Genomic DNA, 17903 nt, shown 5'->3' with positions numbered 1-17903 from the left:
AGTTTGCTGCTACAGCCTAATTTCCCTACAGGGATCAATTAAGTTTCATCTTATCTGCTCTAATGCACCATCATGGTCGTTACAGTGTGTATGTTGCTGGGCTGCTCCATATCTGAACATGGTTAGAAAACTCCACGGTGCCATAATGGCCTAAGCAGTGATACACTACTGGACTTCAGCTTAGGCTACTGGGAGTATTTCCCATCACTGCGGAATACACAACAGTCAACATTCCTTGTTATTGGCTCCTAAGCGCTTCCCTGGTCAGGTTGCTTTGTTTCCAATCCGCCTCCCCGTTATAACTCCGTTATATTGCCGTTATGTCTCCGTTATATCTCCGTTAGCCTATATCTACACTGAACAACAACCATCCGGCTGACTCTGCTACGGTGTACCATATAAGCACCCTAGATATAATTCACACCGCAACAGACTTCGCCAGAAGCGCAGCGTGTTTAGCCTACTCCAGTATCTACGACAGACAGAAGAGAACAGAGGAGAAAAGAGGAGGAGGAGGTCTGGAGAGACAGAGAAGAGAAGAGAATAGGGGGAGGTGGAGGGTAGAGAGTCCTTAGAGAAGATAATAGGAGGAGGAGGTGTGGAGAAACAGAACAGAAGAGGAGGAGGAGGTCTGGAGATCCAGGTGGCGCATCTCTGGATCCCAGCAGCCGGACCGTCTCTGGGTCTCGGCAGGGAGCGTCCTCTCCTCTGCTGTCCGCTCCAGGCGGACTGGCACCGGGGCGGCGGAGCGCTCCGGACTCGGCGCAGGTTGCGCTGCTGGACGCAGTGACAGATCACAGAAAACCGGCGACCACTGAGACAGACATTTTCAGCTGCCACGGGGCATGCCAGCGCGCAGTCGGATCAACGACCACAGAGTGTGAATGAGGGGAGGCAGGCTGTCGACATGCCGGAGAATGAATCGTTGTTCAGGAATCGGACGGAGCCGGGGCCGGGGGCAGCACGTCCAGCCTGGGCCATAACGGTGCTGGCCAGCGTGCTGATCTTCACCACCGTGGTGGACGTCCTGGGAAATCTGCTGGTCATCATCTCCGTGCTTAGGAACCGCAAACTCAGAAATGCGGGTAAGAAGATGAAACTGTTGTTTTACACTATTTCGTGGGAACGAGTCATCGGCGTTTGTGTATGTTTTTGTGTGTGTGTGTGTGTGTGTGTGTGTGTGTGTGTGTGTGTGTGTGTGTGTGAGAGAGAGAGAGAGAGAGAGAGAGAGAAAGAGAGAGAGAGAGAGAGAGAGAGAGAGAGAGAGAGAGAGAGAGAGAGAGAGAGAGTCAGTCTCAGACCCAGAGAGTCCGTAGGTGAGATGTGCTATGTTATGGTGTTATCATCCAGACAGTCTGTAGGGACAGAGAAAGAATCATGACCACCGAATGAGCCGTAGGGCTATTCAGACATATCTATGCCCTGCCGAAAAATACATTATAAATAGGATAGCGTTATCCCCCCACATGATTTCAGTCTATTTTTTGAAATAGTCTATTTTTCACCTCATAGGTGAATCAGTGAGGCGTCTCATTCACAACCATTGCATCCAATCACGTGACTGTACATCTGAATGGAACCTGCGAAATGAATGAGTTCTATTTAATGCCTGCTCTATTACTGCTTTACTGAATGGGATTTATTCAATGCTTCCTCTATCACTGTTTTGCTGTACACCAAACATGTTAGACGAAGGTTGTTTGTGGGTCCTGAGGTGTTTGTGGGTTTACGGGGGCAAAGCCTCCTGCAGGTTGGACGTTTTACCCAAAACTGTTATTTGTCATTGGCCTTATGTATGTTCTAATGGCAGTTTGGTCACCTTAAAACTTGGACATTATGTACAAAGGCCTGTCAAGAGGTGGGCTACATGAAATAAAAAGAGGATAAGTGATGTAGGCTCTAGGCTGGTCCATGTTAATGTATTTTCCTAAGTTGAAGGTCAAAATGGCTTGCATGGCTATGAATGGTAACAGGGATCTAGAAAAGGGAGTTTTTGTTCCAGTGGCTTAGAGGTTGCAAGTAGAAACACGAAATTAGACGTGATGTGGCGACAGTCATTTCCAATCGGTTGTGTCCAAATCATCTGGGTTTCAGCTCTTTGTGACGGGACCTGCCTGGACCGAGCAGCCAGCAGAGACTCTATAGCTGCCCCGTCCTTCCAGGATGACAACAGCAGTTAAACTGTGATTTATCTGCTGCTTCACCTGCTTTGACGCTCCCTGTGAGGCAACATGCACCGCATGGATGCAGCCAGGATGCAGGATGTGACAGAAAAAACATGCTGCATATTTCTATTCAGTACAATAGGCTTTGGGATATCTGGAGCATCTAAAGGCCTCTGAGTTTTTTGTATGTTCAATACAAGAGCCTTTGTAGTTAGATGACAGTGTCTTGATATATTAGCTATATAACTGACCTAGAGAGCTGGTCTAAACCATGTACGATGACCACTGTGCAACGCCACATAATATCTACTTTACTACGCATTTGAGAGAATCTTTCTTTACACCAAACACTTTAGTTTGGGAAGAAGTCACATTTGAGAAATTAGGTTTTTTGCTGCTTTCTAGCAACACTATGTTGTTTTTGGTCATAGGTTATCACACCTTTTACTGAGTGTACAGAGAAGGGTCATCCTCAGCGGAGCAGAGTGCTGACCTGTGAATTATCCTTGTATACAACTCCACAAATCCACTGCCTCACAGCACTTATCAAGAGGGGAATATACAGTCAGCACACTGAGGCAAATATTGTTACAGTACATTGCCTCATGCACTTTCATTTTCTGTTTGATCTATGTGCTACACATACAGTATATCAAAAAGTAAAAAGTCTAACACATCTTGGTGTCTTAGAAAGAATTGAGGATGAAACAAAGTTATCTGGCTTGAAACCAAAGTCACTTCTGATTCTACCTGGTCGAGCATTGCTGCCTGGATAGATGCTGTTATGATGATTACTGACTGAAGGTCAGATTTTATCCTCCTTTATATTTAACACTAAAAGGCCAAGCTGCGGTCAATTTATGGCTGTTTTGAGTCAAATAAAAACATCCCTCCATGATTTTTCCTGCACCCACTTTCTGTACAAACCAGTGATGTTAAATATTTCAAAATCATTCAAGGAAATGATAGTTCTAATTACATTTCCCCCCTTCAATTGACAACTTGTTGGCCTCTAAGCCCTATTTGGACAGGATTAGTTTTACAGGTGGGCTAATGTAATCAAAATACGTCTGTAATTTGTCCAAATCTTTCTTTCTTTCTTTCTTTCTTTATTTGTATAGCACCTTTCTTAACAAGGTTACAAGGTGCTTGTACAAGTAAAAATAAAATAAAATACAGATAAAATGAAGTTAAAACATTAAAACAACATAATGCAAATACACAAAACCAATAACCAGTGGTACCAAAACAATAAGAGAAAACAATTATAAACAAGCAACAAGCATAGAAGAACTGGAATTGTACATAGACTGTAAATACAAGTGCACCAAGCTGCTGCCTTAAGAGATTAAAAAAGCCTTTATATAAAAATGGGTTTTTAAAAGAGATTTAAAAGTGGTTACTGAGCTAGCTAACCTGAGGTCCTCAGGCAGGCTGTTCCAGAGTCTGGGGGCTTTGATAGCAAAGGCCCGGTCACCCTTGGTCACCAACCTAGACTTAGGTACAACCAGTAGAGCCGTATCAGAGGACCTCAGGTTACGACCTGGCACATATGGGATTAGGAGCTCAGTGAGGTAGCTAGATGCCAGACCATGAAGAGCTTTAAAAGTTAACAATAAAATCTTAAAATCAATTCTAAATTTGACTGGCAGCCAGTGAAGTGCAGCTAAAACCGGAGTGATGTGTTCAAATCTCCTCATACCAGTAATAAGTCTAGCAGCCGCATTCTGCACCAACTGCAGGCGATGTAGTGAGCTTTGGCTGAGACAGGAGTAAAGGGCGTTGCAGTAGTCTAAACGAGAAGAGACGAGGGCATTAACAACTCTATTGAGATCTTGACTAGATAAAAAGGATCTTATTTTAGAAATGTTTCTCAGGTGCAGGAAGCAAGATTGAACAACCCTCTTTACTTGAGCATCAAAACAAAGTTCAGAGTCAAATAAAACACTCAGGTTTTTTGCAACCGGTTTCACATTAGCTGACAGAGAGCCGAGACCATCTAGTATATGGGATCTGGAACTGAGAGGGCCGAACAGGAGAATCTCTGATTTATCTGTGTTTAGTTGAAGGAAGTTCTGGGACATCCAACAGTGAATATCAGCTAGGCAGGCCTTAAGGGAAGCTACAACTGGGGTTGGAGGTTTTGAGTGGGACATAAAGCTGTGTGTCGTCTGCATAACAGTGGAATTGGATGTTATGCTTATGGATGACATGACCTAGGGGGAGCATATAAATTGAAAATAATAAAGGGCCAAGGATAGACCCTTGCGGAACACCACAAGTGTGATGGGCTGACGAGGAGGAGGCATTACCAACAACAACAGAGAGGGTTCTATCTGAGAGGTAGGAACGCAGCAGTTGGAGGGCGGTGCCGCCAAGACCTACCCAAGATTCTAAGCGATTCAACAGTATGGTGTGGTCCACCATGTCAAACGCTGCGCTTAAATCTAGAAGGACCAGGATCGAGGAGTCACCAGCATCTGTAGTCATGAGTAAGTCGTTAGTGACCTTAATCAGGGCAGTCTCAGTACTGTGGAGGGCTCTAAAACCTGACTGGAACTTTTTGAATAAGCTATTGTTGCTCAAGTAGGCAAGGAGCTGTGAGGAGATCAGTTTTTCCAAAACCTTGGATAAAAAAGATAATTTTGAAATGGGTCTGTAGTTAATGGAAAGATGGGGATCAAGACCGGGTTTCTTTAGAAGGGGCTGGACTAAGGCATGTTTAAATGAGGACGGAACGAAACCAGAGACTATGGAGTTATTTATAATGGAGAGGATGGTGGGACCAACTATTTCAATTACCTCCTTTAGGAGAGATGTGGGAATAGTGTCTAATTGGCAGGACGAGGATTTCATTTGAGATATGGTTTTGGTGAGAGCTGATAGAGTAGTGGGTTCAAACTGACTAAGTGAATCTGGAATGTTAGGTGAAATTGAAACGTCAAGGGGGGTTGATGTGATCTGGAGCCTAATATTCTCTACTTTGTTAAGGAAGAATTGCAGAAATTCTTCACATTTTTCAGGGGAAGGTTCTATATGGAGAATAGGGGAAATAACTAAATTAATCTCTTTAAACAGGGTCCTGGAGTTGTTACTGTTATTGGTGATGATGTCGGAGTAATAACTAAATTTAGCGTTTTTAACTGCCTGCTGATATTTCACCATGAGAAGCTTTAAACAAATGAGGGAAGCATGCAATTTATTCGCCTTCCATTTATGTTCCGCTCTTCTGCACTGTCTCTTGATGGATTGGGTATGTTCATTGAGCCACGGCTGTGCATTATGTTTAGGCATTCTAATTTTGAAAGGTGTGATGGAGTCCAGGATAGACAGGCAGTTACTGTTAAAATTGTTGATCATGTCATCAATGTTAAGATACAGCTCAGAGGGACAAGATTGAGAAGAGGCTACAAAGCCATCATGAAAAGCACTAGCAGACTCAGAGTTAAAAACACGGGATCTAATAGGAACAGAGGACTTAAGGATAGGACGGGGAAGTGGAGCATTAAAAACCACAGCTTTGTGGACCCTTACAGTGACTGGCCCCATTCACAAACTGTGTAAAATCAAACGACTCAATAAGACTCATAAAATCAGCAGAGAGAGAGTGGGAGGGGCAGCAAACATGAATGTTGAAATCTCCAAGTAAAATAATGTTATCAAAGCGCTGGGTGATGAGAGACAGGAGTTCTGAAAATTCAGCAATAAAACCACAGTTCTGTTTTGGGGGTCTATAAATTAAAACACAAAGTACTGGGTCCTTGCTGTTAATTAAAAAACTAAAAACTTCAAAAGTGGTAAAATTTCCGAAAGAGATGGGAGAACATTCATGATCATTCTTATAAAAGACGGCAAGCCCACCGCCCCTCCTCGCTGGTCTAGGCAGGTTAAAATAAGAGAAATTAGGGGGAGTGGTTTCGATGAGAGGAACATTGTCCTCCAGGCTTAGCCAGGTCTCGGTGATCATAAAAAATTCTGTTATGTGACATGATAAAATCTTGACAGATAAAAGACTTGTTAGACAGAGACCTGACATTTAAAAGATACATTTTAACAGAGGAAGTGACAGGTGGAGTGTGGAAAGCCAATTGACGATGAATAGTAGGTCTAAGTTATTGTTGTTGACAGTACATGCTGGGGGAACACGCAGACAGGGCCTATTTCTGATAAGGACTGGGATGTGGGGGGAGCTGGCTATGGTGCTAGGGGGCAGAGGAGAGGGACATACTGGGACAGAGAGGGGGTAGGATAGGGGTTCTATTACGGATGTAGGGATGGAAAGGTAACTGTTATGTCCTATCCTCCCGGACGGTCAAATGTTTTGCAAGTGGATGATGATATTTGAGGTAAGTACCCTTGTTCCCTTGTGATTAACGTGGAGATTGTCTGTCTTGTATAAATCCCTCCTAGTCCAGAAATAGTCAAAATTGCTGATAAAACCATGACCGGTAGCGACACAGAAATTAAAAAGCCATTGGTGCATCCCAAAAAGACGACTAAAATTCTCACTGTTTTTTTTCAGGGTAGTTATAGGGCCAGAAATTATACCAGATCTGCAATGGCAGTAATTACTACAGGCTGCATGCGCCCATGCCAGTAAAAATCCCAGCCTCCTTTACCTCCTGTAAAATTCCCAGTAAAAATAACTAACAGGTAAAACTAGTCCCGTACAAACTGACATCCCTGAGACTGTTGGCATACTGCATATATTGCTTCCAAAACTGTATGATTGTGGACCATCTGCTCAAATTGCACTTGAAAGCGGACCTAGGCCCACTTTACCAGCGGATGTAGTCTAAATAATGACAGACACAAAATCTTTCTTTTAAAACTTTTAAATAAAGACAGAGCTTACAGCATTAAATTCCAACTTTCAGAATCTTATTTACTTTGTTGGCTCATTCATGTGTAGGCTACTCTACTGGTAATTCCAATATTTCCAACATGACTTAAAGGCAAGATAAGACAAGGGAAATGTTTTGATAGATATTACGCCAATAAAGAGTGTGACGGCTGCACCCAATCGCCGCACATAGTGTCAGTACAATCCCATCTCACTCCCTAACCTCACCTCTCTTTTTCTTTGTTCACATTTGGTTAGTTTATGGCACGTTTACCTTCACAATACACATACACAAACCACATAACGACACGACACATAGGTTTTGTTCCAACAACATACTCAAACTTTATTAGCATTATTGATATTACATGTTTCTAATTTGAGTGCACGCATTTTATAGTAGTTAAACATGTTTTTATCATTTGCTGTTACTTGCTTTGCATTTAGGCTATGTAACCTACAACTCTCTTCCACCTACTTACATGTCCACCGGCATCCAAACTGTCAAGACGCACTGAACATTTGGAATGCACTATTATACAAAGAGGGGTGTCTGGTTAAACCAAGTGCTCCGGAACAGCGGGGGTGTTGCCTTTGTTTTAGTTGTGTACATGTATTTTAGTTAATTGCTTATGTTAAATTGATTTGAATATAGTTGTCTTTTGTTTGTAAATTAATTAATCTATCCCCCTTTTTGTGTAATGTACCTGAACAGGTCTATATATACCCTCAGGCTTTTTGTTTCTGTTCAGTTACATTTTTCTGTTTAGTTGCCTGCATTATATTTTAGGCCAACACAACAATTATGTTTTCAATATCTTTTTTGTAATTCACAACTGGTTTTGTTACCCTTTTGCCTTTTGGGGGGGGTAAATAAAACCCTTAATCTTTTGCACTCTATTTTGTGTCCTCGTGCCTGCTTGCTCGGTCCATCACAAAGAGATTAAAGAGGCTAAAGAATGTAACGTAAGTAACAACCTATTGTTAGATCAGTAATTGTAATGTGATTACTTAAATTGGAACAGTAATGCCTTACTTTACTCCATTACAGGAAAAAGTAATGCATTACTTTGTAACGTATTACCACTAACACTGATGATGACACCGCACAAATGGAGTAGACACTCCAATCTCTGGCATTTTAGAGACCAATTATAGAGATCTCATATCTTGTGTGAATTGGCCATTAACATTACAGATGTCCTGTGTTAACAATTACTTTACGCACATTGTCCTAGAAACTAATCCTATCCAATATCCCCAAAGTCCCTTAGCTTTTCGAGTGCACAATCAATGCACAATGGTTGAAGGCCAAACCCAGTTGGCTGGTCCTTAATGTTAGAGGGTTTCAGGACCCTCGTTTCAGACCATACAGCAGCAATTTGTCACCTGACTCCTGAGCCCATAGTCCTCAATCCTGACTGACTAACAAGTACAACAACTCATTTATTTCTTTATGCGTCATCTCACATTACTTGACTCTAAACACTCTAAACACTCTCATCCTCTATTTATATATCCAGGTGAACACTGAGAGTTTCCTGGTTCTTGTCTACCTTGTCTATAGCTTCTCTTTCCATTCTTTGCCCCCCCCCTTCCACCTTCTATTTCCATTAACCTCCTCTTCATTCAATCTTCTCTCCTCATCATCACTGCATCCCCTCTCCTCCCTCCTCCTCCTCTCCTCGTCTTACTTCAATCTACTTTCCTCTCCACCCTTCTAGCATCACTCCCAATAATAGAATTGCAGATGCAGTTCATTGTGTGGATGTGAAGCTGGTGTCAGTGTGGATTGAGTGGTGAATGCAGGATGCCATCCAGCTCTTTGATCCATTAGCAGCTGGGCTACACTGGCTACCTGCGTCCTTGTCAGGGTCACCTCTTGAACCTGCCATCCCTCATGTCGTCCCTCTCTCTCTGTGTTATTGGTTTGGGTTTGAGTGAAAAGGTGAGGATACAGTGTATGATTTTAGAGGTTCACAAATATTAAAGCTCCACTAGGCAAGAATGTTTATATCTTATCAGTCTAAATCACAACAGGGGCTGCAACAGAGAAGAGTGTCATATCCCCACGAATTGAGATTCACCCTATTTGCCCAAATTAAATTCTTGTGTCGGTACAGTCACTGGCGAGAAATCTTCTCTACACAGGAAGTGACAAATCCAAACTTACGAGTGACATCCATTGTGTCTCCTAAACAGCAGAGTCCAGAGAAAGCTGGACTCATCAACGATGGCTGAATCTTTTCACCACCTCCACCCCGTCACACACTAAGAAGAAGATATATAGGCTACAATCACACTGCAGGCCTTAACACTCAATTCCAATTTTTTGGCCAGATCAGATTTTTTTGTCTTACTATTCACATTAATTTTTGATGTGACCCCTATCCAATGTCAGTTTGAACGGATCTCCATTCTGAAATGACCCACAAATGCACAACAAAAGTGTGGCAATGTACTGTTCATGTACTGACCCTGGCACTGACACCTGTACAACAGTGCCTTAATTAATGGTGTATGACAAGTACAGTAAAGTATAAAACAGTGGCCCAAAATAAAGTCCACCACAGAAAACTAATGCCTCTGACGCATCCTTCCGTGAGGTTATGGTGCAGAAAAAAGGACCAAAATAAGTGGGGTTACTCGAGTTTGCATTGCAGTGTAGCATAGGGCTAGTTAGGTTTGGACAGCACGGACTCTGCCCTTGGAAATTAATTGAATTTGTGACCTTGGTGTGTCTCCACTGCCTGCTTGGGTCATTTTCCTCCATGTTTTACCGGTCAAATGGACGCAGAGTTATGATGAGAGTAAACTGTCCCATGGAACACCACATGAATTCCGATCGGTTCAAACTGCCGTCATCAAATATGTATCAGATATACTGTCATCAAATTTGTATCAGATACAGTATATATCCAAATAATCCCAATCATAGGATTCCATGTATTTTCACACTGCACAAAAAACATCAGATCTGTGTCATGCGCATCTTGTTGAGCAACTTCAAAAGTTGTGTTTACAGTCCACAACCGGCAAAATCCTACTCAGTATGCCTTTAAAGTGTGGGTGTTGTTAGATTGTATCGTAAAATCGTAAATTGTATCGACGACTATTTCGTATTTGAGTAGGAGGAACAGTTTATATTATTTATTGGACATATACATTGATGACATGATGACATATTTTTCAAGTTTATAACACTAGTCCATACCCGGGGATGCGCGCGCCACAACTACGTGCAGACTTACGGGGATGCGCGCGCCACAACTCTGTGCAGACTTGCCAAAAATGTGCATAAACAGCGTAAATTTGGGGAAATGGAAAAATCAGTTTCGTCAATCCCTGCCTATGCCAATACTCAATGCCCATGTGCAGTTTCAGATTGATTGGCCAACCCATTGAGGAGCAAAATGGATGCAGACAGACAGACAGACAGACAGACGGACAGACGGACAGACGGACAGAGTTTTCCTCATTTTATAGTAGGATGACAAGGAGGATATGTTCAGAGATTGTTGTCATGCCAGTGTGTCTACAATGGTCTGTGGTGACAGGATGAGACAGCAGAAACCATAAATATGTTCAAATGTAGCAACCTGCAATAAAAATAATAGGGAGTTTTGCTGGCATCAGATAAAGCAGAGCATTTCCAAAGTGGGTAGAGGAAAGAGGGATAATTCTATTTTGGACATGGCAGCTCTGTACAGAAGGGACAGAGGACAAATCCCATCTCGGCTTTTGTTCATTGTATAGTGACATTGACTTCACTGTTCCTAGAACTGATGATTCTGTATTACCTGGTGCCTATTTTATTGTAATACATTTTGTGATTTACTTAGATCTTGGTAGGGTTTAGGTTCTGTTGTATTGAAGTAAAGATAGAATTCTGTTGGCTCATTCTTGTTTGCATAAATAAGTAGAGATCCCCCATGCACTAGGTCCTGCAGTTAATATTTATTCATTCATTCATTCATTCATTTTCTTTACCCACTTAATTGTTTTCACGGTAGTGAGGGCTGTAGCATGCACTGAGACACCCTGGACATTTTGCCAATCCATTACGGGGCTAACACAGATAGGCAGACACTCACATTCATACCTATGGATTTAGAGTCTCCAATACTCCTGACTCTGGAAAGAAACCCAGGAAAACACGGGGAGAATATGCAAACTCCACACAGAAAGGACCAGGAATGAAACCCGCAACCTTCCGGCTGTGAGGATACAGTGCTGTGAGATATGTCCTATATAATATTTAATTATGCAAACTGATCATGGGTGGAATCCTTGACCATCACTGGTTTGTGAATTTACCACCAAAAATGCAACCGCAGTTGCAGTAAAGCACAGTGTTTACATCAAGACAAGGACACATCAACATTTCAGTAGCAAAGGATAAAAAGCATACAATGACCTATCAGAGACCCCCTGTGATCAGGGTGGCCAATCAGCAGAGAGGGGAATGTTCATTGATATGCCAATGTAGTTCCAAAGACTCTCTGGCATCCCAGGCCTAATGAAAAGGAGCCAATTAGAGAGCAGTAGAGAGCGAGAGGGGACTCCTGAGGCAGCTTGGCAAGAGACCTTTTATAGAAGTAGTCTACAGAGAGAGAGAGAACGCCTTCAGCCCTGCACTTTGAAGCCTGCTCTCTCTCTGTCTCTCTCTCTTCCAGTCCCCGCCTCATCCTCTCTTTACGGAATCTCTCACCCTGTCTCTATCTCTCTCTATCTCTCGCTCTGGACTCTCTCTTTCTTGTATTCCACCTATGTATGTATTTGTTCCTCTCTCACCCTTACACTATTCCTTCTACTCTATTTCTTGTATCTGACAGTCATCCTCCTTCCTCCTTTCTGAATGTACCAGATTCTATGTTGGTACTCTGTGTATTCCTAGCATTATGTTACCCCTCAATAGGATTCATTGTACCATACGCAGTTCATGCAATGTTGTACAATGTTGTCATGATGAAAAAAGCTGTATAAGTTGCTTAGCTGGACAGGATTCCTTAAAGCTGCTACATGTATCATTTTAACATCAATAAATCATTACCACATTCATTTTGAGACATTAGCATGATTGGCAGCTTCTACTGACCTCTACACTGCATTTTACATTTACATACGGATTTGGCAGGAAATCTGCTGGAATGTTTCACGGCACAAAGGGAAATTGCTTTACAACACAAAACAGGAACAGGGTGATGTTCTTCCAGTGCAAACAGAGCAACAGCTTTCAGAGTTTCTGGCAATGCCAAGCTCTGAGTGTTTTGAGATTTGTCCCAAATATCTTTTGATCAGGAAATGTCTATAAGTCAAGTTTTACTTGCTTGTTTTACTTACTCTCCACGCTCCGTTATGAGCACTGTCTACAGAGATCTGCCTTGCACAAGAGTGTAGGGTAAGTTTGATTTAGTAGTCAGAGCTGGCTGGTTATTTTACTTGAACCAGCTTTAAAATCAGAACAGAACGCTGCTCAAATTGGTTATGAAGCTGCTTCATTTACACCTATGTATGTCCATAGCAAATTGCACCAGATTGATGGTTGTGTAACTTCCTCTGGGCTGTGCCCTGAATGTTCTGAATTCCTAACAACACCCCTGGTGGAAGGAGTGAAAGGCTGATCGAAAAAAATCACTTCAAACATGTTAATTCTCTCCATAAAGGAGGAGGGGGGACAGGAAGCAACAGGGTTTATGGGAAATGTGCCTTAATTTTGAGAAATACTAGCACTAACAATACCACTGGTGCAGTGGTGGCTGGTGACTCAAAAAATTGGGGAGGGCAAGGCCGTGTAAATTGCGCCCTAAAATAGACTAGTCAGTGAAACAGGAATGTGAATGTGAATGTATTTTTCATAAACAGCTTTTCGTAAACAGCTTTTCATCTTAAGGATGAAATTGAGAACTAGTGGGGAGAATAAAGAATAATTTTTTCTTCTCTCTTTTCAATTTCGATTTAGATGAGACAGTATTGACCACACAGGAGGTGAAATTCCAATGGGCTCGTGCAGGTTGAGACACTCTTGCAGAGGGTGTTGGGTGCCAACATCCTCAAGCAGCATCACTCTTTATAGACTTGGAGAAATAAAATGTAAATCCACCAAGAGTCGCAAAAAATCACAGCAGCTCCATCATACATTTGAGCTATGAGCTTTTCAGCGAAGTTGAATTCAGCCATCTCTTTCTCCACTTGACACATCAAAGAAACCCAAAAAGCGCTCCTGAATAGCACCCTGCTCATCTACATATCTGACTGTGACAGACAGCTGTAAGTGACAACTGATGTTATCTCACTAATCAGCTATGAGAAAAATGGAGCAGTGTCAATCTTCCTCTTGAACAAATTTTTGATGATAGTAGTAGCAATAGCAGAGATCAGATCATTCTGAATGGTTTTCGATATGCCAGTGAACACACTGGATGTTTGCAAATGATCAGCAAGCAAAGCGCCATATCTTGCAATGACATCTGCCGGTTCTCTGTAATTGCCCCTGTTGGAGGACTCCTCTTGTTCCTCGTGTCCCCTAAAAGCTAACTCCTGCATTCCCAGAAAAGCTGTAGTGTCAATCAAACATATAAGAGCATCCCTGTTTCTTCATACCTTCTCATTGTGTTGTGCAGTTTGCAAATGCAGTCTCTCATTAATGACTTGGTCTATTTGCGTTGTTCCAAGCATTCTATAACGGACATTTGCATGCAAATGCTCCTTGCATTGGTTATGGCGCCTCGTTGCCTGGTCCAAATTGTGGATGTCTCCAAATCCCTGGATAGTCCAAGAGACTGATTCTCCCATGAGAAGACAGGGCCAAGAATACATGCGATTGGTAGCAGGGCTGCAAGTGAGCCATGCATACTTGTCATACCACAAAAACCCCCAGCTTCTGGTCTTTCTTCTTGAATTTAATTCCCGGACGTGGTCTTCAAGCTGTTTTAATTAGAATTTTCTGCCTATACTCCATTGTGTGGAATTGGTTCAACAACAAAAAACCCACAATGTCTTCTGAATTATCTACATTGCTCTCTAGTTTATAGCTAGCAAGCAGACAAGTTAGCTTGCCTGGCTTGTAGCTAACAAAATGCTGTACAGCACTTCTCCAAGATCCTCCACCACCTAAAGCAAGCCACTTTACGCTCACTCATCAGTACCCCCAACATTCTGCAACTGTGCATAAATTGGGCGTATATATTCACAGTAAACCCCGCATGATAATTGGATGGATAGAGTGTCATTTTTTTATTACTTTGGTTGATAGGTCTGGGGAGGATGTCCTAAAACATCATTTTCTATGTGTATGTAGGCCACAGGGGGAAAAAAATAAAATTGGGAGCAACTGGAGATGAGGGGAGGATGAAAGGAGGTTGTTCAGCTTTGTCCTCCTTCACCACTACCTTACCATTATGCTTGGAGGTGCTGTTGAGATTTCTACATTTGCAATAGTTATGTGTTTTCTTTATACATATAAATACTAGATTAATGGCAGTTTGACACAAATGTTTTTCTTTTTTGTTTTTTTAAGAAATTCTTTTTTTTTTCCTCAAAAAAATGGGGAAGATCATCCTCCCTATCCTCTATGGACCAACCTCTACTGCACTGGTGTGAGATAGGTCTAATTTTTTTATGGTAATTAAACCAAGGTATCACAATTTATTTGACAAAAATATATTTCAGTCAGCCAACTCACGTAAACAGATTATTGAGAATGAATGCAAATATACTGTAGATACAGAGTTTAGTATGGCGTCTAGGCTCTGATCCTGTCACTCCCTGTGAGCAGACACCTAGCTAGCCAAATGAGAGCAGGGAGTGACAATAGGGAACTAGGGCAGGCCTAGAATCAGAGCCTACAGGTGGATGCTGGGGTGGAGGTGGGGGTGATGAAACGATGTATGGTGAGCAGCAGCAATAACTGAACAGCAGTGAACGGCAGTCTGAGCAGCGTAGCAGCAGCATGGCAATGCGAAAGGTCTATTTAAGCAGGAAGCTTAAATAGACCGCTTGATAAGAGTTGCATGAGTAGTGTGTGTTTCACGTGTCTGCAGCGCGACTCGAGTTGTCTGCCTGAACTACCTTCGCAGGCTTTGCTTCATTGATGGTTAAAAATTATACATGTAGCACCTTTAATATGAGGGGATTAAAAGAGTAATGTCCTGTTACTTTGCCATGGAATTGTAATCAAATGTTGTCGTTTTCAGATGAGGAACTATCAGTTAGTCATATCAGATATTACACTCATTTTACACTTTACACTCAAAATCTGTGCAACTGAAATTGCAAAAAATATTGACAGTAAATTGTGAAATACTTATTTTCCTACAATATCTTTCTTTGTAGTGGTCCAAAAATATGGCATACATGGCAAATCACTTTTTTCCTATAATGACAAAAGACGGATCTTGACCTGCTAGGCTGTCATATGTCTGGTGCAATGATGTAGCTAAATAACAAAGAGGGTAAACTATGACCTCCAGTCCAATCATCATAAGGCAAATAACCCCCAATTTCATTTCAATTACATTTTCAGAAAAACATGAATTTGGGCTTTTTTCTTTAAAAGACCCTATCCTCATATAACTTACATCAGTTTGATATTACTATCTACTGTAAGCTGTATACTATGAATTTACCTTATATACATTTATGTGGTAAAAAGGTGGTAAATTCTACTCCTGCAAATGAAAACAATGGTGAACTGAGTTTCGGTGGGTTTACCTTCCACTACCTCCCTGGTCTTGTGACTATAAAATGGTGATAAAGTTCACCTAAGCCCCCCTCAGGCCTCCCTCCCCTTCCCTCTGCCCTCACTTTTAAACATCCGTCATAGTCTATATTAAGGATCAGAGAGAATTGGCAGAGTATCTATTAATACCTGAAAGCTGTCGGCCCGCATCTATAATTGATACAACTGCTGCTTGTGTTGCCTTTGAAAGTCTGCTGTACTCCAGTGATTTCTTTAGATCATACACTACAGGACTGAAACAGGGATAAGAGAAGACATGTTGTTGTTCCCCCCTGGCTTCTGTCCATCCAGGGAGCATTCAACATTCTGCCTCTTTAAGTGTTATAACCCAATTCCTACTTTTGTATTGGGCTTTTTGTGAGTGTGTGTGTGTGTGTGTGTGTGTGTGTGTGTGTGTGTGTGTGTGTGTGTGTAAAAGAGAGAGAGAGAGAGCATGCCATCAGTGTTGCCCCCTAGAGATAGCTTTGCCTCATATAAGTCTTCATTTGAACTGTGAATCTATCTCCTGTCCCTATCTATCCCCTATCCCTCCCTGCCTCCTGCCCTCGTCTCCTATCCCCACTCTTCTTCCTTTTCACTGTTCCTCCTCTTCTGTCCTTTTCGTTGTATCTTCCCTCCTCCACATCTCCCTCTCCTTTCCCTTCTTTTCCTGATTTCCTCTCCTATACTTGCCCTTGCAGACTCTTCCTTATTTCCACTCCTCCCATCTCTTCTCTCCTCTCTCTTTCTCCCTCCACCTTTCCCTTTCCTGCCTTTTCCTCTCCTCTCCCTTCCACAGTTAACCTCCTCTCTGTCTAGACCTTCATCTCCTCCCCTCTATTCCTCTTCCTCCTCTTTTACTCCAGCTGAGGTCTAACCCCTAAGCTCCACTACAGCCATCAGCAGGAATGCTTCCTTTGAAATCAATGAAAAACTGCTCCACTTTCGCGTAGCATTGGTGTTGCGATGGCATTGCATTAGTGTTATGTTGTGCAGTGCCGTTGTGTTGCCATTGCGTTGCCCTTGTGTTGGTGTTCTGTCGGTGTAATGTTGGTGTTGCATCCGATAGAAGCGCAAGCTCAAAAATCAGGTTCAATTCTCGGTGGCAATACAGCTGATATTGATTGTTTTCAGGTGTAATAACACTAATAAATCAATCCTCAAAGTGACAAACACAAAAAGTAGATAATTGTAACCTACTATACTAGAATCTGGCTGTAGTTTGTGGCTGTATTGTTGTTTGCTTCCATTTGTGCACACAGTGAAAAAATACCAAACCTCTACTTCTGCATATTGATGAATCTGCTCCGCTTTCAAAATAAAAGCGTTCTGTGGAGCAGCTAGAACGACACATTGACGCCACTCAGACTCCAGTGCACTTTAGTGGAATATATAGGAGAGGGCTGAAAGAGAGAAAGGCCAGAGGGGAAGGAAAGTGTGGGACACTCAGCCATGTACTGTGTGTGGACTATGTGTGTGTGTGTGTGTGTGTGTGTGTGTGTGTGGTGGTATGTGTCAATAAGTGCCAATACATGTATGTCTGTAGATGTACACACGCACTATGTGTCTCTGCATACTAGCATCTGTGGTTGGTGTGTTACTAAGCTGGTTGATAATTCTCAGAAGGCTGTTGGACTTTGATGTGGTTTCCCCCAAGAAATGAGCTGGTTGAAAGCAACAAGCTGAAATTCTAGCTAGAGAATAATCCTAGTACAATTATCCGATCCCAGATCCTAGTTTCAAAATACATTTACATACTGCTACAGTTACATACTGCCAAAACTTGTATCAAAGGCTCAGTCAATTAATTTAAGAAGGAAGAACAGGCTCTCAATCCAATAAGTCAGTAGACAAAGCAATAAGTAAGCAAAGCAGTAGGGGTGACAGTAGCACAACAGAGGGCACCATACTACCTTCTCCTTTACCTGAATACAAACTTAAAATCCACAATGTCATCATTTGAAACAATGTCATCAGTAATGAACTACTACCTAGCTAGCTATCTAGCCTATTGTTATTTGATTGACTGTAACGTTAGATCAATATGTTGCAGTGGTGTATCATATATTATCTTTGAGTTAATCTAAATATAGTAGTAATTTAAAAAGTCTCCTACACAGCCATCAGTAACTTCTGAATACTTGCGCTGCTCTATTTAACAGAGCCAAATGGAGGC

General features: G+C 42.0%; 1 protein-coding gene across 1 annotated transcript in view; it reads left to right on the top strand.

The window, feature by feature from the left end:
* Positions 1 to 850: 850 nt before the first annotated feature.
* mtnr1ba (melatonin receptor type 1Ba) overlaps positions 851 to 17903 on the top strand; it is a 144748-nt gene continuing 127695 nt past the window's right edge. The window contains exon 1 of the mRNA XM_078284041.1: positions 851 to 1085. Coding sequence (XP_078140167.1) covers positions 908 to 1085 — 178 coding nt within the window. The 5' untranslated portion in view covers positions 851 to 907. The remainder of the gene's footprint in view (positions 1086 to 17903) is intronic.

Source organism: Centroberyx gerrardi, chromosome 6 (genome assembly GCF_048128805.1).
Source record: "Centroberyx gerrardi isolate f3 chromosome 6, fCenGer3.hap1.cur.20231027, whole genome shotgun sequence".
Classification (NCBI taxonomy): Eukaryota; Metazoa; Chordata; class Actinopteri; order Beryciformes; family Berycidae; genus Centroberyx; species Centroberyx gerrardi.
This window is presented reverse-complemented; position numbering and strand designations above follow the sequence as displayed.